General features: G+C 46.6%; 1 protein-coding gene across 1 annotated transcript in view; it reads left to right on the top strand.

The window, feature by feature from the left end:
- YY1 (YY1 transcription factor) overlaps window positions 1-13,062 on the top strand; it is a 31,393-nt gene extending 18,331 nt beyond the window's left edge. Inside the window, exons 2-5 of the mRNA XM_075330003.1 lie at window positions 8,806-8,968; window positions 9,309-9,369; window positions 10,295-10,453; window positions 11,370-13,062. Of these exons, the coding sequence (XP_075186118.1) occupies window positions 8,806-8,968; window positions 9,309-9,369; window positions 10,295-10,453; window positions 11,370-11,552 (566 nt within the window). The 3' untranslated portion in view covers window positions 11,553-13,062. The remainder of the gene's footprint in view (window positions 1-8,805; window positions 8,969-9,308; window positions 9,370-10,294; window positions 10,454-11,369) is intronic.
- Window positions 13,063-22,111: the final 9,049 nt, after the last annotated feature.

Below are 22,111 nucleotides of genomic sequence, written 5' to 3' on the forward strand. Positions count from 1 at the left end.
ATAGACACCTTCCATAACTAATCTAGGACTTAGTGGCAGCTGTTGGCTGCCATTAACTATTTATTACCCTGATTGCCACCGCACCAGGGTATAAGGAGGCCTCCCCAGTCTGAGAATACCAGCCCTCAGCTGTGAGGCTTTATCTTAGCTGGGTATCAAAACTGGGGGAACCGCACGCTGTTTTTTTGGGGCGGGGGGGGGTTTGTAATTTTACTGTACGATATAGACCCGCCCACCGGCGGCTGTGATTGGTTTTAGTCAGACAGCTGTCACTCAGCATAGGGGCTCATCTGACTGCAACCAATCATAGGCGCCGGGTGAGTTGGGGAAGCAGTGAATATGTATGAGCCTAATGAGCGGCCGACTTGGGAAGAACAAAGAGCTGCCGTGGGAGCATTGCGACAGCCGCCCCCGGTGATCGGTGTGTATGAAGCGCTTGAAAAGAGAGAGAGGGAGTCACGGACACCCCAAAATCACTCCAGCATTGTTTTTGTCATTCTGGAACGAAGTTCGTCAGCTGCGTTTTTGAGACAAAACCGTGGGTAAAACGTATGCAAATCGCAAACAATTTGTAAAGATGCCTCTTTCCTTCCGTTTTTCATCCCCTCATTGATTTCAATGGGTGACAAAACTTGACAAACGCAAGAAGAATAAGCATGTTGCTTCTGGGTTTTTGTTTTGTTTTTTTTTGTCATAAAATTTTGTCAAACTGCTGACAAACTGCAACGTGTGCACAGCAAATCTGACTTCTCATAGACTTTGCTGGGAAGTCAAATGTCAGCCGCAAGATAGAAAAATGATGCCTGTGGCGTCTGACGATGAAAGCCGCCACACCAAGGGACTAAGAAGTAGTGTCATTTACGCTTGCTGTAGGAATACTATGCAAGAGAGGTTTGTGTTCCACCTTATGAGATTGAACTTACTCGTGCCGTAAGTGAAACACTACCTGATGTCCTATAAAAAGGTGTCTCATCAAGATGCTACACAAGAAACCTCTCATAATGGGTAAAACGAGTGAGCTGTGTTAAGACCTGCACAGCCTTATTGCGGCAAACCATATTCATAGGATTGGTGTTAGAGGAATTTCCAGTGAGCACTGTTTGAGCCATAATCCGAAAGAGGAAAGAACGTCATTTCACCATAAACTGGCCACGACCAGGATGAAAAAAATGATCATAAAACTTGTCCAAGAGCCAAGGACACCTGTGGAGAAATATAGGAAAACCGTGAATCAGCAGGTTCAATTCTTTCAGAGAAAACACTTGTGATGCACTCCCCCTCCATGGTCTGTGTGTGCGCTCACCATGCAAGAATCCATTGGTCCAAGAGTTTAAGGCTATGTGCGCACTTTGCGTTTTTACCTGCGTTTCCGCAGCGTTTTGAACTGCAGCGTTTTAGTGCCAAAAGACATGCGTTTTTATTTACAAGCAAAGTCTATGGGAAATATGGATTTCTTGTGCGCACTATGCTGTTAAAAACGCTGCGTTTAATTTGCATATTTTTGGGCAAAAACTCAGCGTATAAAGAAGCAGCATGTCAATTGTTTTTGCCATTTGGGCAGCGTTTTGCTAACATTAAAGTCAATGAGAAGTTGCAAAATTCTAGCGTTTTACATGCTTTTTTGATGCAGAAAACATGCGGTTTGAACCAAGTAATTGCGTTTTTGACAAAATATTAATGGCATGATATGTCCCTTTACACACACACATAGTCCGACAACTAAAATTAAGAAAATCCATAAATGTAATTTTATGCATTATTATCACAAAGCTATCATTTTAATAAAATAAGCCATTGTTTGGAAAAAAAAAAATTATTAAAAAATATCAAGATTATTATCATAGTGTTTGTATGTTTAAACTTTATTTAGCATTGTATTTTTACTCCAAAAACGCATGGAAAACGCGGTAAAAACACACGCGTATTTATAGCGATTTTTGTGGTCAAAACCAACTTTGGCAAAAACCATTTCTGCCAGAGGATGCGTTTAGAACTGCAACAACCTCGACGCAAAGTGCGCACACAGCCTAAAGTTTGCTCCGCGGCCTTTAGACAAGCCTGTGAAATACTGGCAGAATATAGTCCGGTCAGATGAGACCAAAACTGAACTCTTTGGATGCCATAATAATGAGGGTTGAATGAAAAGTAATGCCTCCACCTTCGTAATTCCCCAGCAGATGGCAGCACTGGTATGTGGCAGGTACTGGACTGTTCAGTAGACTCTCCTCTACAGCTCCAGTTGGCGGGAGGAAGCCTCGGCAATGATCGGTTGTGGTGTTAGTGTAAAGTATGGATCCCTGCGCAGTCGGTCAGTCAATGCGATATATGCAACATGCGGTTATTGCATTTTTTGACGGCAGAAGGTGTCGCCCTCCCTCCCCCAAGGGAAATTCATCAGAGCATACAAGTCGTTTATGGTGGTTGTGTGGTGAGCATTGTGCATCGTTGGGCCATAAGTTTAAAGATGGTGAGGCTAAAGAAAGAGTTGGACGTCCTGTGACACCAACCACTGAGTTAAAAATGCAAAACATTGACAGATTCAGGATGATCCTCGTATCACTCATAGAAATTGCAAGCATAAGCGGCATATCACAAGAACGCGTCGGTCACATTATTGCTTTACTTGGTTATCGGAAGATCTTGCACGATGGGTGCCCCGGATGCTGCCGTCTGAAATGAAAGCCACAGAGTTGGAACTTGCCAGGAACTCCTCACATTACGAGAATGAAGGCGACTCCTTTCTGCATTCAATTGTGACAGGAGACGAAATTTGTGTATACTACTAAGAACCGGAGACGAAACGTGCGTCCATGGATATCGACAAAAAGGGTCGCCCCAGTAAAAAAAACTCAGCTGGGAAAATCCTGGCACCGGTGTTTTGGGACGCAGATGGTGTTATCCATGTTGCTTTTTCTTGAATGTGGAAAAACAATCCAGAGTGTTACATCACAACACTGCGAAAATTTGAAACGACGACTAACAAGGGTCCAAAGGGAAATGTGTTCCTGCAGTGTGACAATGCCAGACCGCTCGCTTCATATGGCACCACAGCAGAGCGTCGGAGACTGAAGCCACCACCGCACGGCATCCTCCGTACAGTCCAGATTTGGCGCCGTCTGACTTTCATTTGTTCCCGATAATGAAAGATCTGCGGGGACATCACTGCATCTGATGAAGAAGTTGCGAGAATTGGGAAGCTGGTGGCAGAAATAAAGTGTCGACTCCTTCCATCGTTAGTAGACGTGTATCCAATTGTCTGGTGATTATATGGAAAAGTGAATAACTGTAGATAAAGAGCACATTCTAAGGATTATTCCTGCGTTTGATTTATTTAAATATTCCCATCGAATGTCAAGTTATGAAGGTGGAGGCATTACCTTTCATTCAACCCTCGTACACACCATGTTTGGAGACTAAAAGGCAAATCACCCCAAAATCACCAACACCAGTGAAGGTGGGAACCTCATGATGTGGGGCTGTTTTTTTTTCTTTTCAGTATACGCCACTTGTAAACGTGATCTAATTGAAGAATGAATGAAAGGACAAATGTGCAGGGACATTCTTGATAAAAATCTGGTGCCATCTACCAGGATGATGATGATGTGATGAGGGTGGACGTTTCAGAAAGTCAGTTATCCCAAACACACCGCCAAGGTAACCCTCAATGGGTCTCAGAGAGAGAAACTAAATCTGCTAGAACGGCCGAGCCGATCACCAGAGCTGAATCCAATTGAAAATGCATGGAAGGAAATAAAGCCCAGAGATCATAAAAGGAGTCAGGGCCTGCAGAGTGAGTGTGCGCGCCTGCCTAAATCCAAATGAGCAGCAATGCAGGCGACTATTGTATCCATACAGAAGGCATCTTGCAGCTTCATCACCAACAAAGGCTTTCGTATAAAGTATTAAATATTAAGCGTGAGCAATACTTTTTAACTTTCATTTCTCCTTATTACACATCACTTACCGTATTTTTCATTGTATAAGACGCACCCCAAATTTAGAGAGGAAAAAAAATATGGGTTCCGTTTTAGAATCCGGTGGTGTTTTACCGGAGGAGGGCGGCAGCGGTGGTGGAGCGGGAGTCACAGGAGGCAGGGGCAGTGGTGGGGCGGTCGGCGCGGCTCTGTGCTGGGGCGGTCTGCGCTGCTCTGTGCTGGGGCGGTCGGCGCGGCTCTGTGCTGGGGCGGTCGGCGCGGCTCTGTGCTGGGGCGGTCGGCGCGGCTCTGTGCTGGGGCGGTCGGCGCGGCTCTGTGCTGGTGCTCACTGCAGGCGGTGAGGCACTGGCCATTGTCAAGATTGTTGTGGTGTGGGCTTCAAAGAAATGGTGGCCGGAGTTGGTGTGTGCGCAGATGAGATCTTCAGCTGAGAGCTCCATCTGCGTACACCCCGACTCTGGGCACCAGTATTTGAAGAACTTACTGCTGACATCTTCAGAATGGCCCGTGCCTCACTACTCGCCCACAAAAAAAACAGATTTAAGTTTAAATGCAATGGTTCTTTCCTCATCTGAAGCAAATTATTGAAACAAAAGCAGTGGTAGGTATACCCCCCCTCAAAAAAAAATAATAAAAATCATCAATGTCTCAACAACTTGTCATGTGGCCTTGAGAATCAATTACAGCTGACAACGATTCCTCCTGCTGGTCACCGGTGGAGTTGTTGTCTGCTGAGGCTGGCATCCCACTCTTCTTGACAAGTGGCCATCAGCTCATTGAGGTTCAGGGGTGCAGAATTACGACCTTTACACAACGACTCAGCTGATCCCAGATCTATGGGATTCAGGTCTGGAGAAAGTGTCGTCCGCTCCATTTGAGGTCCCGAAGTCTCCAGCAGCCGTTCCCTAATGATGCGACCTCAATGAGCTGGAGCATTGTCCACCATGAAGATGAGATTAGGCCGGTGTTGTTCATGCGGAGGCACAATGACTGGAGTAATGATGTTATTCCAGTAGTCGGGGCTGTCACTGCACCATTCACACAGTGTAGGGCGGCTCTGTACTGACCAGACACACCGGACCACACTGTAACACCACCACCATCAAAGGCTTGTTGACAACCATAATTTCTGGTCATAGTGAATTGACTTTGCTGGTCTCTTTTAGCATTGATGACGCCTGTGCCTGGTGGTGCGGTCCCGTTACCTTTTATAAGTCCTCTAGCAAGCAGACCATGCTGGTGTAAACAGTTTTGAAAGGTCTGACGTGACACTTGGAGGCCTCTCGCCTCCCTTAAATGTGCGTGTAGTTGTGTGGCATTCATCATTTGGCTCTGCAGGGTCATCAGTGAGGAATGTAATCAATGGACGTCCACTTCTCTGCCTGTGACTCTTCCAGTCTCTCTGTGTCTCTATACAACCTGCTGGTGACACTCTAAGCTCAGTGGCCACTTCTGCCTGAGAAAATCCTGCTTGAAGCCTCACAATGGCGTGGTCCTGCTGATCAATTGTTAGTGTCGTATTTATCTCACAATGTCAAAACGTGAACAGTATGAGACCAATTCTAATTGCACCCTGACATTCATTGGGTGATTCATGACTCAAACACCTGTGGTGAATTTTGCCATTAAGCTCCTTTTTAGAGAACAGCAAATTGTGCAAAAAGTCCTGAATAATTTACAGTTGGACATGTGCAGTCAGAAGATTAGAGAAGGTCACACTAAGGTCACCTGAAAAGGTCAGAGGGCATCTGAGCATCCTCCTGCAACTTCACCCGAATAACCCGAACTATTTGTGAGTAGTGTATATGTGTGTGTGTGTGTGTGTATGTATATGTATATGTGTATATATATATATATATATATATATATATATATATATATATATATATATATATATATATATATATATATATATATATTTATATATATATATATATATAATATCTCTATCTCACTATCACACGCACACTGTGTGTGACTTTAATTTTTTTTTCTTTAATAGAAAAAAAATTGTTTAAAAACTGATGCCAGCAGCAGATAAATATGTGAGCTTACAGCGGAGCGTTATGTGGGCTCAGGTGCAGTGCCCAGGTCAGCGGCTCCTGGTGGCAGACGGGAGGCTCGTGAATATTACTTTTCAGCATCCCCAGCGTGGCATTTGATTAGGCATGGCTGGCACAGTGTCTATTTTATCCGTATCGATCTGTCCAGTGTATACTATGGTGTGATATGTATGTAATAGAAGGAAAAAAAGGACTGGATGGGTCTGGTTTAATTTAGTATTCTTATTGTTTATTGGTTTTAAAATGACAAACAACAGAAGGAACAGTTGTAATAGGGTCATTCCGTGTCAAGTGGACCAGTTTTAAAAATCGTCCCCACTCGACCTTCTCCGATTTTGCTGAAAATTTATAAGGATGTGCATGTATGTTTGAAAAGAGGTTCTGTAAATTTTTAGGGCCAGATCTCAAATATATTGGGCACTGTTGACCTTTCACTGGAGGCCCCCCCCCAAGCCTGCGGCTTCAGCTAAGAGGATTTTGCAGACTTTGGCACATAGCCATTAGAGTTCTACACTGGCTATGATGCTGAAATTTGGCATACTAGCTCAACTTTTGCTGCTAAACACAATAAAATTATTACCGGCTATGACAAAACAATATTTCGGCCGCAATTTTGTGTCAAAGTAGCTTGCAAAACGCCTCGCATAAAATGTATGCCAAACCTTGCCCATATATAACTCAAGACCAAAAACCAATAGGAACTGGTGCTTTACCCTGTACAACAAACATCTTCATGACTTTGCATTGCTGCAATATCACGGTCAAAGCATATGTATTTGTGGAAATATTCACACTCACATATGATGAAAAACTTAAAAAACGAATTTTACCTATTTTTAGGTCAAATTTCCCAAAAAGGGTACCCCTAAAATATATTAATTATATTAACAAGCTGGGTGGTCCTGCAGGGGGTCTGGGCTGTGACTCGGCCGCTCCGATACATTTACACGGTTCCCCTTTATCCGCTCGAGTGTTGCTTTCGCAGTAGCTTTGTGTGTAGTATATAGTATTGGCGGCTTATACATGGGGTGCTCCGGGTTACATTGTATCTGATGTTTTTCCGTGTTTCTCGGTATTTCACGGCTTTTGGATGTTGCGGTCCCTTTTTCGTTCTGTCAGTTTCTGAAATGTCGCTGTCGTTTTGCTTTTCACTAGTAACGCTCAGCTCTGCTGCATCTTTTCTTGCTGAGGCTTCTGTTATCGATCCCATTTACCAGTTCTATTTCCAGGGCTCTGACCTAATATCTGCGGCTGGAGGATTGGGGGGGGCTTTGTGCACCCTCATATGTTTAGTGTGTCACTCATTGTGCAGTAAACGCATGCTGGTCACTACAATCCCCAGCATGCCATGTAAGCGGCAGTAAAGATGGCCAGATACATTAATACCAGCCGCTCTGCCTGTTCACCTAGCGTGTCTTATCTCACCCTTGATGGCAGACATCTGGTGGGTGAGAAGGAGCAGACATGTCTAATGTAACATGCCCAATCTTTTGTCTTCATTTGCACATGCAGAGACCCCTGCTCGCACAGTATGGCTGCAGACTGTCCCCGGCTCATTACCCGGCTGTCCTTCTAGAAGGGGCGCCATTCATCCTGTCCTCGATGTTGGAGGGTAATGTCCGCACGCTCTGTGACGTCCTCAGCAGTCACTTGTCGATCTGTATGTTGGACCCTTTGGTAGAGACCATCGGGCTCTGATGGTAATGTTATTAGCCCTCTGTACTGCAGGGGGCGCCACTGGGAAAGCTTACACTATGGAGTACCGGGTGCTACGACATTCTGCCAGGTCAATGACCTACCCAAAGCTGCATCATGTACCTGCTCGTCCGCTTGGGGTGCAGACAGCGGTGCTGACATATATGACCTCCTCTTATAGTTCATGCCGTTGTTTGCAGTCTGTAAATCACCGGTGGCGTCTCATCACCTCGTATAACCAAAGCTCGTGCCACTAACACTATGCGGAGTGGACAAGGACCAAACAAAGGGGCCATAAATAAGTGGCTGATGGACTTGTATATAGTCAGTCAGTATATGGATTTTATATACAAGGCGACCAGAGCACATTTAAAGGGCCTTTCTATACATTTATTGTGGAGAGTGGTACAATCGTTGGCTCCCTGTGCACATAGTCTGTTATTTGGAGAGCTGCTAAATCTATGTAATGGGGCAATAAATGCACGTTTTTCGCTCTTCCTTCAGATGATTGCTCAGTCTGATCTGGATCACCCCTTTGTGAATGTTCGGACCGTGATCTTCGGCCAATGTGAATGAGCCCCAGGGAACGAGCACCCGTCTTCTTCGTGGGGGCCGCTTCTGCTGCTTGTGACGCCATCTACTGTCAGTGCAGGAGGGTGCGGGCGCTGACAACCCTGAATAGAGCCATAGCATAGGTTAGAAGTTGTCGCGAGGTGGGTGGAGCGGCCGTGCTGCCGGCTGTATTCCAGGGTTATGCTCTATGGAGTGTCTGCTATTGCAAGGCCTCGCTGATCCGGGTGGGGGGGTCCCAATATGGGACTTGTCTCTTTGTGTGAATTGATCGCTCTGCTATAAGGACACTGATATTTAATGAACTGAAGCATGAATTCCTCAGTTTGGATGCCGCAGACGGGGGAGGGGACGGTGAATGCGGCCGCAGCCATGATGTTTAGTGTTGTTGGATGCGGCGTCCCGTGTTATCTGTGTGTGAGGGTACGGGCGGTCAGGCGGGGGCGGGGGGGGGGACTTCTCACGGCTGTGGACTGTGGTGACAGGTGACTTCTTGTATTTTGAGACCTTGGAATAATCCGGATCTTCTGCTTTCCTTACAGATGATAAGAAGGACATTGACCATGAGACGGTGGTGGAGGAGCAGATCATTGGCGAGAACTCTCCACCCGATTACTCCGAATACATGACGGGCAAGAAGCTCCCTCCTGGGGGGATCCCGGGCATCGACCTGTCCGATCCCAAGCAACTGGCTGAATTTGCACGGTAATTAAATCCCCATCTGTCTAATGACAGAAGAGGCCGATTCCTGCGGTCAGTATCGGATTCCTTCTTCTCACATTTCGGATACTGTAGTAGTGTGAGATTTGCTGTTTCGGTTCCTTCCCTTTTCCCCTTTATTGTATGTAATAGAGTCTCCGCTCTTCTCCTAATCAGGAGATTATTATTAATACACAGGTTTATTCATTTACATTTTACATTTACATTTATTATTTTACAGATTATTATTAATACACATAATACATTATTATTAATACACATTATTATTAATACATTATTAATACATATATTATTAATACACAATGCACTTTTTTTTTAATTAAAGAATGAAACCAAGGAAAATCAAAGAAGATGATGCTCCAAGGACGATTGCCTGCCCCCATAAGGTGAGCAAAAACCCCCCTCCACCCCCAGTGCACCTCTCATAGGTAACATGGGCGTAGGGGAAACTGCACGTTCAGGGGGAGTCGTCGCAGATTGTGGATTTTAGGTGCTAATTCTGCATTAAACAGGAGCGACAGTTCACTGCACAAAGCCCCGACATGAGGCGGATAAATCCACACAGAATTTAGGACCTCTTGCGGAATTGTTCACCCGTTTCCATTACAGACTTTACCCTTGTGGAAAGGGAGATATCCGCAGGGGACTATATCCGATGCGTCTGTCTGTACCCGAACACCAAGCTACACATTAGTGGGGTTTAATTAGCGGTTTTATTGCAATGTGCGACCCCCCCCCCAACCTAAAGCAAGCCCCCTAGAAGAGTGCGTGGCTCGGCTGATGGACCAAAGGCAATATATAACTCGGAGGCTTCAGACACCGGTTTACATGCATAATTAATGTACCGTATTTTCCGGATTATAAGACGCACTTTTCCTCCCAAAAAATTGGGAGGAAAACGAGGGGTGCGTATTATAATTCGAGAGTGTACCTTACCGGGTGGTAGTGGAGACTGGTCACAGGAGGCAGGGGCTGCGCTGGGGCCCTGTGCGGCGGGGCTGCGCTGGGGCCCTGTGCGGCGGGGCTGCGCCGGGGGCCCTGTGCGGCAGGGGCTGCGCTGGGTAAGGCAGGGACATCCTGAAGTGCGGGGTTCAAATAATGGCTAAGTATCTTCGCGATGCTGTGATATGAGGATCGGCTGATGCTTGGTGTCCTCCCACCTGGTTTTCAGTCTGTGACCTCCCCTATAATGTCCATACGACAGGGGGCGCCTGAACCTTTTTACCTCTGCTGTCAAGGGAGTCCGATTCCTCTGTGCACATTGAATGGTCAGACGCTCTGCCCCAACTTACCAAACGTTTTCTATTTCAGGGATGTACAAAAATGTTCAGGGATAACTCCGCCATGAGGAAACACTTACACACACATGGTCCACGGGTACACGTCTGCGCAGAATGTGGGAAAGCCTTTGTCGAAAGCTCGAAGCTCAAGAGACACCAGCTGGTTCATACTGGCGAGAAACCATTTCAGGTAAGTACCGGGTCCATTGTCGTGGCAGTAAGGGATGGCGTCTGCTTATTTTGACCATCCCTTTTTGGTAGAGAGACCCCCTGAAAATAAGCTGATCACAGGGTTTCCTGGCAGCAAGTGTTCAGTTATTCTGCAGCACCCCCACAGGTGAAACCAGGTATGACACTGTGTCCACTGAAAGCAATAGGCTCACAGTATACCATATTTTTTGGTTTATAAGACGCACTGGATTATACCACCCCAAATTTAGGAGGAAAATAGGAAAAAATAATTGTTAATGTTAAAATTAGGGTCCATCTTATAAGCCTAGTGCATCTTGTAATATCTCACCAGGGTGGAGCGATGGCAGGGTCAGCGATGCTGCAGGGTGGAGGAGGGTCAGTGATACTGCGGGATCGGGGGTGTCACGGCAGGCGCAATTGATCTGCTCGTGGGCTCCATTGAATCGCCAATTGTTGACACGATGGACTTCAAGAAAATGGCCGCGGAGGTTGTGCGTGCGCAGAATGACATGATGGCCCTCATCTGCGCACGCTCCACCTCCATGGCCATTTTCTTGAAGTCAACCGTTGGCGATTCAATGGAGCCTGGTGGTAGATCAATTGCGACCACTGCTGCGACACCCCTGATCCCGCAGTATCACTGACCCTCCTGAGCCAACAACAGTGACAACCCCTCCTCCGGGCCCTCAGTATCTCCGACCCTGCCTCCTATGACACCCGTAAGCCATATCCGGATTATAAGACGCACCTCCATTTTTACCCCCAATTTTTTTTGGGGGGGTGGGGGGAAGTGTGCCAGGTCCTCCAAAGGCAAACTCTTTCTGGAATTGACACAGGTTCTGTTTTTTTAAGACTTTCTAAACCGTACATCTCTCTCCGGAGTTGTGACTGTTTCCTTGTCCTCTTCTTCCCAGTGCACATTTGAAGGCTGTGGAAAGCGATTCTCATTGGACTTCAATTTGCGCACCCACGTGCGGATTCACACCGGCGACCGGCCCTACGTGTGTCCATTTGACGGCTGCAACAAGAAATTCGCCCAGTCGACCAATCTGAAATCTCACATTTTAACACACGCCAAAGCCAAAAATAACCAGTAACCCTTCACAAATGGAAAGACGTCTCAGCCCTGCAGGCGTATGGCGGAAATACGCCCTCCCCTTTGTACATGAATGCCAGGGATCCATTTTAAAAGAAGCCGACGACTCACCCGAGACAATTTTGATAAAAAAAAAAATTAAAAAATAAAAAAATGAAAGTACTGTAGTACGGAAACGACTCCACAATCCAGCGCTTACGGCGCTCGGTTACCCCCCGCTTTCCAGTTTTCAAGTGTATTTTGTAAAGCGCCCTCCCTTCCCCCACTGGTCAGGAGAGACGTGTCCCATATTTACATCCAGACCTTCACCACATCGGACGGTTCGGCTTTTACCGAGAGCCGAAATATTTCACCCGTTCTGATTTTTTTTTTTTTAATTTTAATTTTATATTATTATTTTTGTGTTCTAAGTGTGCATATTGTACACTTTTTTTTTTTTTTTTTTTTTTTCTGGGGGGGGAGATATGTTAAGTAATGTTTTGTGATTCATTTTGGAGGTTTAATTTTTTTTTTTTTTTTTTTTTTTGCTTGCAGTAGATTTTCTTTAAAAGAACGGACACTTACTGTACTAATTGCATACTTTAAAAGTATTTTTTTTCCCTGTAAAAAGTTAAAAAAATTGAAAAAAAATGGAGAAAAAAAAAACACCATCAAATTTGTCTTTATATTAGGTTTTGTTTGCTATCTTTATTTTTTTTTTTTATTTTTTTTGTATAGTTGTACCCGTATATAGCTGTATTGAAAATCATGTAGCACCGATTAGTAGATGTGATTTAAGCTAGTGTTAATTCAATCCATTTTTAGGGATTTTTTTGGGGGGATGGGGGTTGGTGGGATGATAGGGGTTATACTGCCACAGACGCTCATTGGTTTTATTTGTTAGGTCAGTTACATGAACTGGTGCTCGGTTGTAGAATGTATAGACCCCCCCCCCCCCTTCCCCTGCACCCCCACCATCCGCCATGTTTTTAGTTTGGCCAATGAGCTGGGAGCTGATATAATAAAATTGACCTGGGCCGCAAGTAGCACATACCCCCCCGAATGATCAATTTAGGCCACATATTTATTTCCCCCCCCCCCCTCTCCTGCCCCCTAGAGGATCCTATTAGAAGTGTCCACGTGGTAGGCACTGCCTGTGCTCCACCATATATCGTAGCTGTTGATGAATGGTAGGTTTATAACAAGAGATTGCTGTCTTATCCACTATTAACCCGATGTACAGATGTAACGGATCCGCAGCAGACGGGGCGATCCCCCCCGACCTTAGTGTTATTCAGGAAGCAGCTGCATGGAGATCTCCGCATGAAGTTGTGCCTGTCCCCTCCCCACCTCCTCCATGATCTTCTCGCTACACGTGGTGGGAGGGCGGTCTGACCCGCGGGCGCCTCCTGATGACTGGATACTTGGGTTGATCTGAATTGTTGGTCACGAGTTTCCTACCTGTGTTATCTTCCACCAGGCGTACTTTTTTGTATTTTAATACTGTAAATACATTTATTTCCCAAAAATAACCTCAGTTTCTAATTTTTATTTTTTTTTTTTTTTTTTTGTTTTGTTTTGGCGCCCCTGCCCGGGGCATGAACATGTTGTGGTTGCGTTTTTTTTTTTGGTTTTTTTTTTCCAGGTGGTTGGAATTAATGAATGGAAATAAAAGGTTTTCAGTGAGTGACAGCAAGCAGAGCAAGAGGGACAAACCAATATCAGAACGCGAGAGGGACAAACCAATATCAGAACGCGAGAGGGACAAACCAATATCAGAACGCGAGAGGGACAAACCAATATCAGAACGCGAGAGGGACAAACCAATATCAGAACGCGAGAGGGACAAACCAATATCAGAACGAGAGAGGGACAAACCAATATCAGAACGAGAGAGGGACAAACCAATATCAGAACGCGAGAGGGACAAGCCAATATCAGAACGCGAGAGGGACAAACCAATATCAGAAAGCGAGAGGGACAAACCAATATCAGAAAGCGAGAGGGACAAGCCAATATCAGAAAGCGAGAGGGACAAGCCAATATCAGAAAGCGAGAGGGACAAGCCAATATCAGAAAGCGAGAGGGACAAGCCAATATCAGAAAGCGAGAGGGACAAGCCAATATCAGAAAGCGAGAGGGACAAGCCAATATCAGAAAGTGAGAGGGACAAACCAATATCAGAAAGCGAGAGGGACAAACCAATATCAGAACGCGAGAGGGACAAACCAATATCAGAAAGCGAGAGGGACAAACCAATATCAGAAAGCGAGAGGGACAAACCAATATCAGAACGCGAGAGGGACAAGCCAATATCAGAACGCGAGAGGGGCAAACCAATATCAGAACGCGAGAGGGACAAACCAATATCAGAAAGCGAGAGGGACAAGCCAATATCAGAACGCGAGAGGGACAAACCATTATCAGAAAGCGAGAGGGACAAACCAATATCAGAAAGCGAGAGGGACAAACCAATATCAGAAAGCGAGAGGGACAAACCAATATCAGAAAGCGAGAGGGACAAGCCAATATCAGAAAGCGAGAGGGACAAGCCAATATCAGAAAGCGAGAGGGACAAGCCAATATCAGAAAGCGAGGTGGACAAGCCAATATAAGAAAGCGAGAGGGACAAGCCAATATCAGAAAGCGAGAGGGACAAACCAATATCAGAAAGCGAGAGGGACAAACCAATATCAGAAAGCGAGAGGGACAAACCAATATCAGAAAGCGAGAGGGACAAACCAATATCAGAACGCGAGAGGGACAAACCAATATCAGAAAGCGAGAGGGACAAACCAATATCAGAACGCGAGAGGGACAAGCCAATATCAGAACGCGAGAGGGACAAACCAATATCAGAAAGCGAGAGGGACAAGCCAATATCAGAACGCGAGAGGGACAAACCATTATCAGAAAGCGAGAGGGACAAGCCAATATCAGAAAGCGAGAGGGACAAACCAATATCAGAAAGCGAGAGGGACAAACCAATATCAGAAAGCGAGAGGGACAAACCAATATCAGAAAGCGAGAGGGACAAACCAATATCAGAAAGCGAGAGGGACAAGCCAATATCAGAAAGCGAGAGGGACAAGCCAATATCAGAAAGCGAGGTGGACAAGCCAATATCAGAAAGCGAGAGGGACAAGCCAATATCAGAAAGCGAGAGGGACAAACCAATATCAGAAAGCGAGAGGGACAAACCAATATCAGAAAGCGAGAGGGACAAACCAATATCAGAAAGCGAGAGGGGCAAACCAATATCAGAAAGCGAGAGGGGCAAACCAATATCAGAAAGCGAGAGGGACAAGCCAATATCAGAACGCGAGAGGGACAAACCATTATCAGAAAGCGAGAGGGACAAGCCAATATCAGAAAGCGAGAGGGACAAGCCAATATCAGAAAGCGAGAGGGACAAGCCAATATCAGAAAGCGAGAGGGACAAACCAATATCAGAAAGCGAGAGGGACAAGCCAATATCAGAAAGCGAGAGGGACAAGCCAATATCAGAAAGCGAGAGGGACAAGCCAATATCAGAAAGCGAGAGGGACAAGCCAATATCAGAAAGCGAGAGGGACAAGCCAATATCAGAAAGCGAGAGGGACAAGCCAATATCAGAAAGCGAGAGGGAGAAACCAATATCAGAAAGCGAGAGGGAGAAACCAATATCAGAAAGCGAGAGGCACAAACCAATATCAGAAAGCGAGAGGCACAAACCAATATCAGAAAGCGAGAGGCACAAACCAATATCAGAAAGCGAGAGGCACAAACCAATATCAGAAAGCGAGAGGGACAAACCAATATCAGAAAGCGAGAGGGACAAACCAATATCAGAAAGCGAGAGGGACAAACCAATATCAGAACGCGAGAGGGACTAACCAATATCAGAACGCGAGAGGGACTAACCAATATCAGAACGCGGTATATTCCTGATGGAATAGATCTCACCACTTGATTGAGGAATTGATACAGAAACTAATCAATAAATGAATATTGGGGGCTGCTGCCCTTTACAAGGGGGAATTTCCTAATATCGGCAGCTATTGCTGGAAACATTGTGAGTACACTGGAGATCAAAATTAGAGAACTCACCATTTCCTATTTGTGAAGGTCATTGTGTAGTCCTATGTGATTATATCCTAACATGAGGAAACTCGCAGTATTTTACGCTTATTTCATAAATTGAATTTATTGTAAAGCACATAATAAAAATGTAAAAGAACACGGATCAAAATTAGAGATCACTTTCAGATACCTGCAAGTCATTTGTGTTAATCTGGCACCTGGTGCTAAATTCCTCAATTATCTGACAAACCCTATGTAACTGGCAGCCTAACGATCTAGTTTCTATTGACTTTGTAAAAATGGTGTGCCGTTCCACAGTGACTGAAACCCTCCAGCAGCAGGTTGTCCAGACGAAGGACAAAGGGGAGACTATCAGCCATAGCAAGAGAAATTGGTCGTTCCACGTCTGTGATTTCAAGAATATTGCTTTTTTTATTACATCACAGACTCTTTCAATTCCCACAAGAAGGCTGGTCGCCTCGAAAGACAAATTCAAGAGGACAGGATAATATGGAGACTCACCATGGGTAATTGTTTCCACACTGTAGCTGGAATCGCTCGCCAGTTCAGAACTGAACAGGGTAATGATCTGTCTCTTCATACACTGTCATGACCCTTAAGAGCATTTGGACTGAAAGACCACTCTGCAGTGACCAAACCTCTCATTAGCAAAAGGAATCAAAAGGAGCATGTTGTATGGAGAGAGAAGTGGTCCACAGTTCATTTTAGTGATCAAAGCAAGTTTCATTTATTTGGGTCTGCTTGGAATCATTGTTTGTCGACAAACTGGGGAAAGACTGAACCCAAAGTGTGTTAAGAAGTCAGTGAAAAGTGGTGGAGGAAGCGTCATGGTTTGGGGAATATTTTCTGCAGCAGGCGTTGGACCTCTCATATAGCTACATGGCAGAGTGAATGCAAGTGTGGATCAGAACCTTCTTCAACAACACGTGGTTCCTTATCTGCATCTATCTCTCAATCAGTCAGCAATTTTCATGCAGGATAATGCCCCCTGTCACACAGCAAAAAGGGGAAAGCAGTTCCTGCATACAGAAAACAATGAAATGGCCAGTCCTGATCTAAACCCAATAGAAAACCTCTGGAAAATCCTTGGTGACAAAGTTTTGGCCAAGGAACCCACAAAAGTCAAAGAAATGTGGAAGAGACTGGAAGAAGAGTGGACCAAAATCCCACCAGAGCAGGTGAGAGACTAGTGATGTCCTGTGGATGCAGATGTGGTGAAGTCATTCACAGCGACGGCCTGTGCACGTCCTACTGATTGTGACTGTTGTTACCTGCAGAAAGTGTAGTTATCATCTTTCTCTGTGCTACAGTCATTGCTGATCTCTAATTATCATCTTGTTTTGGGCAAAACAAAGGTTTTATGTTGATAAACTTTGGATGTTTTGTAAACCCTGTTCTGGTGGCATGGTGCGCCCCGTACACAAACCTGCAAATGTTCATCAATGTAGATTACATTATTTCTGAAAAAAGTGACCGATCAGACATAGTTCTTTAATTTTGATCTCAAGAGTTATGATGCAGCATATGGCATCTAACCACTGCTATTGGATTGTTAGCCGGATGGGCCCCATAATCACAAAAGGAAGGGGGTATTCCAGCTCTCCTGCATAAACTGTGCGTGCGCCAAGTATGGAGACACTACGTCATCGGCCCTGCTCCCCTCCGGATCCCTCTTCAGAAAAGGATGAAAACATTAACAGTCTAAAGGGGGCTTTACACGCTACGACATCGCTAAAGCGATCTCGTTGGGGTCACGGAATTTGTGACGCACATCCGGCCGCTTTAGCGATGTCGTTGCGCGTGAAACCCCGCCCTCTTCCCAATTATCGCTGCTGCAGTAACGATGTTTGTCGTTCCTGCAGCACCACACATCGCTATGTGTGACACCGCTAGAACGACAAACATCTCCTTACCTCCGTCCACCGGAAAAGGAGGAAGGAAGGAGGTGGGCGGCATGTTCCGGCCGCTCATCTCCTCCCCTCCTTTTCTATTGGGCGGCGGTTCAGTGACGCTGCTGTGATGTCGCTGTGACGCTGAACGAACCGCCCCTTAGAAAGGAGGCGGTTCGCCGGTCGCAAAGCAGGTAAGTAGTGTGACGCTGCCGTAGCTATAATCACATATCGGCCGTGCGATGGGGGCGGGTGCTATCACACTCGACATCGCTAGCGTGTAACGTACCCCTTAGGATACTTTCACACTTACGTTGTTTGGCATCCATTGCAATCCACCGCTTTGAGAAACAGCACAATCCGTTTACGGATGTGCGCTGTTTCACAGACGTATATTGACGGCGCATTGCGACGGATGGCCTTGCATGGAATCAGCCGGCCGACGCTGTGTTTCATCCACCGGGCGGAAAGAACGCAGCATGTAGCGTTTTTCTGCACATCCCAGAGCATACAAAAAAACACAATGTGCTGGATTCCGTCGGCGTCCGTCGTTTTTATAATGGAAGCTTATGGTGGCGGAATCCGGCATTTGACGGATCCGTCTTTACACAACTGCGCATGCTCCGTTGAGTAAATTGCTGAAAAAAAAAAAAAAATTACAACGGATTGCGTTGTTTTGCAGGATCTGTCACATCAGTTGTGCCACTATATGCAACGCATCCGTCACACAACGCAAGTGTGAAAGTACTCTTATGTACACAAAAGGCCTTTTCCTTTCAAATTTGTCTATCCTGTGTTAGTATTCACTTCTCTGTGGAGATAAGCCATCCACCTCACAGGTGTGACATCAAGATGCTGACTAACCAGTATGATTATTGCACAGGTGCGCCTTAGGGTTGCCACAATAAAAGCCACTCTAAAATGTGCAGTTTTATCACAGCACAGTGCCACTGATGTAAGTTCTGAGGGAGCGGGTAATGGGCTGCTGACTGCAGGATTGTCACCAGAGCCGCTGGCCGTGAATTGAAAGTTCTCTACCGTAAGCCGTCTCCAAAGGCGCTTCAGAGAATGTGGCCTCGCACCCGCAGACCACGTGCAACCACAGCTGCACAGGACCTCCACATCCAGCATCTTCACCTCCAAGATCGTCTGAGACCGCCCACCCGGACAGCGACTGCAAAAATCGGTGCAAAACCAAAAATGTATGAACAATCTGTCAGTGACCATCGCGGGGAAGCTCCTCTGCTGCTCGTCATCATCCTCACAAACACAGATTGATAGACAGAGTCTTAGGTTTTAAAGCTCAGGTCATGAAAAATGGGAACAAAAAAAAACAAGCGTGTTGCATTTATATTTTTGTTCAGTGTACATTACAGCCAAGCTGCACAAGCAGAGCTGCAGTGTAAAGCATCGAGGAGGAACTGAGCGGCAGCAAGTGGTTTGTGTCTCGAGTTTTAGTATCCATGGTGAGATATAGATTCACATCTTGCAGCAGATGTCGGCTGTTTTATATTTATTTTCCAGCTATCGGATAGACACAGACATGTCCACTGCTTGTGCCCGGGCTCCGGTGACCCCCCCTTCACCTGTACATATTGATGTGTGTGAGGCTAAGTTCACATCTCCGTTGTTTAGTATCAGTCACATGCGTCGCTTGACGCATGTGACTGATGCGCTGTACAACGGATGACAAAGAACAGAATTCTTTGTCAGATTCAGAGTTCGGGGGGGGGGGGGGGGGGAGCCGAGCGGGGCCGTGGCACTGAGGACGTCAGTGCCGCAGGGACTGCAGGACAGGTGAGTGTGTGTGTGTGTGTGTGTGTGTGTGTGTATACACATGCTGAATGCGGGAGGGGGCAGAGCCGAGCGGGGGGCGGGGCCACACGCTGAGGATGTCAGTGGAAGTGCTGCGGTCTGCATGACTGGGGACAGGTGAGTGTATGTGTGTGTGCGCATGCATGTATGTATGTATGTATGTATGTATGTATGTATGTATGTATGTATGAGTGTATGTATGTATGTGTGTGTGTGCACATGCGGAGTGCGGGCGGAGCCGAGCGGGGGGCGCGGGGCCAGACGAGGGTGTCAGTGGCAGTGCTTGTCTGCATGGCTGGGGACAGGTGTGTGTGTGTGTGTGTACATACATGTGCGGAGTGCGGGAGGGGGCGGGGCCGAGCGGGGAAGTGTCGGCCTTCCTGCACACGTAACCAGCCTAAATATCGGGTAACGGCAAAGCACCCGATGTTTACCTTGGTTACCCGATATTTACCTTGGTTATGGGCCTACACCGCTTAGCGCTGGCTCCTTGCACCGTAACCAGGGTAAATATCGGGTAACCAACCAAAGCTGGTGACGTGTGCAGGGAGCCAGAGAGCATGCGCAGCGAAATCCGACGGATCGCGCTGCTCAAAAAACGTTACATGCTGCGTTCCTCCCGCCCGGCGGTCAGTCGTTCTACGACTGATCAGTCGGGCAGAGGGTGCAACACAGCATAATCAGTCACAATCCGCTGCTCATACAAGTCTATGGGAGCAGCGGAATCCGCTAAACGGATTCCGTTGTTTACAAGAGCAGCGGATTGTGACTGATACATTTTAGCGGAAATGTGAACTTAGCCTTAGGCAATGGCTTTACAGTAAAAGCTGCACTATAGGCTCCTACCTGCGCTTTACATAGATCTGCCGGAGAAATAGTCACTTCTTAGTTTAGTAACATCACAGCAACCCAACGGCCGTGGCAGCAGAGAGCACAGGATGGTAGGAGCGTGGTCACAGGGCGTTATATAGATTGTGACGCGGAGTCGGACCCGGCCATCTTTACCAGAACATCGTTGTTCCCAGTGTGATAAGATTACCTTAGGAAATGTTAGAGCAGTTTACAATGTGCAGCGTGTTCAAGCTATTGGAGGATGAGATTTTACCAGTGTTAAAGCAAGATCAGCGATCACATCCCCCGGCGTGGTGCAGGGCCCGGCGCAGCGGAGCGTTCTGCAGCATCAGTCCCATAGAAACATCATCACCTTCCTGGACTGGGAATAGAAAGCCTTGTTCAGTTTGTCTGCAGCACAAACCACCCGTGTTACAGGCCTAAGACACATATCCGTGCTGCCGGTACGCGTTTGGCAGTTTTCACGTACCGGCGACACGGAAACACGTGGACCTATGTTTTCATTATTGTTCGGACACACGCAAGTATTTTGGAACGGAGCATGTGTCCGTTCCGTACTTCTGTGTGTCCATGATTTTCTCACGCTGACATGTTCACGTATTCTCCGGCAGCACTGGTGTCACACGGCCCGCACCCGTACCACACGGATGTAGTGTGGATGCGGTTCTGTGTGACACGCGCCGGAGAACACGTGTCATTAATTAAAAAAAAATATAAAAAAACCCACTCACCTCCACCAGCCCCGCAGATTCTTCCGCTGCAAAATGTTCCTGCCAGCCGCCGCTCATTATGAGCGTGTAAAGGAGGTGGGTGTACTGCCACGGGCGCTAATCTCCGCCCCTCCACCCGGGCGGAAGCAGCGTCAGCGGGGAGTGGGCGGTGCTGGAGCCGAAGATCAGAACCCTGGACAGCAGCGCGGACCACGTATGTAAATTACCGGTTCTCCGTGTGCTATTGCGGATAGCACACGTGGACCACACGCAGGGAAAATACGTGTCTCGCGGCACATGCGTGTTTTTTTAACGGCTGTGTGTTGGAGGCCACAGAGATATTGGTGCAGATTCACTTCAAACTCCTCCATGTTGCTGGTGCTGTAAAATTCTGCACTAAACAGGCCACGTATGAACCCATGTGGCACCGCGGATTACCTGCAGCTGCCATGTGAAGCAGATCTGGGCAGGAAGGGGCCAAATCAATTACAAGGTGTCCCTCTACAGCTGGGATCTAAGGAGTAACTGCTTGTGGAGAGTGAGGAAACTTCTAAGGCCGGCTTCTCACTTGCGATTTTCTCGCAGTACTGCAATGTGAGAAATTCTCGAATTGCACTCGGACACATGTTATTCAATGATTCAGCTCTCATCTGCGATTTTTTTTTCTCCAAATCGGACTGAGGAAAGGAGAAAAAAAAAACCGCAGCATGCTGCGATTTGGAGAGCTTCTCCGCGAGTCTCTTCAATGATTCTTTATGGTAGCGGATAAATAATCGGATGTCACACGGACGGCACTCACCATCCTAGTGACATTCGATTTTCTAAATACATATATCGCATGTTTCACAAAACACTGGAAATGAGTGAGGTCTCACAATGTCGGTCAATTATAGAGCTTGACCGACATTGTGAGACCTCACTCGTTTCCAGTGTTTTGAGAAACATGTGATTCATGTCAGTCGGTCTCTATTCTCTGTCCATGTCAGTCTATCCCTCCCTCCCCCTCCCTTCTCATACTCACCGATCCCCAGCACGGCATTCACACTGCTCCTGTGGCTTCTCCCCTTTTGAAAAAGCCGGCCACTCATTATTCAATCTCATTCCCTGCTTTCCCCGCCCACCGGCGCCTATGATTGGATGCAGTCAGACACGCCCCCACGATGAGTGACAGCTGTTTCACTACAACCAATCACATCTGCCGGTGGGCGGGTCTATATCATGCAGTTAAAAAA

The sequence above is a fragment of the Anomaloglossus baeobatrachus genome, chromosome 12 (assembly GCF_048569485.1).
Source record: "Anomaloglossus baeobatrachus isolate aAnoBae1 chromosome 12, aAnoBae1.hap1, whole genome shotgun sequence".
Lineage (NCBI taxonomy): Eukaryota > Metazoa > Chordata > Amphibia > Anura > Aromobatidae > Anomaloglossus > Anomaloglossus baeobatrachus.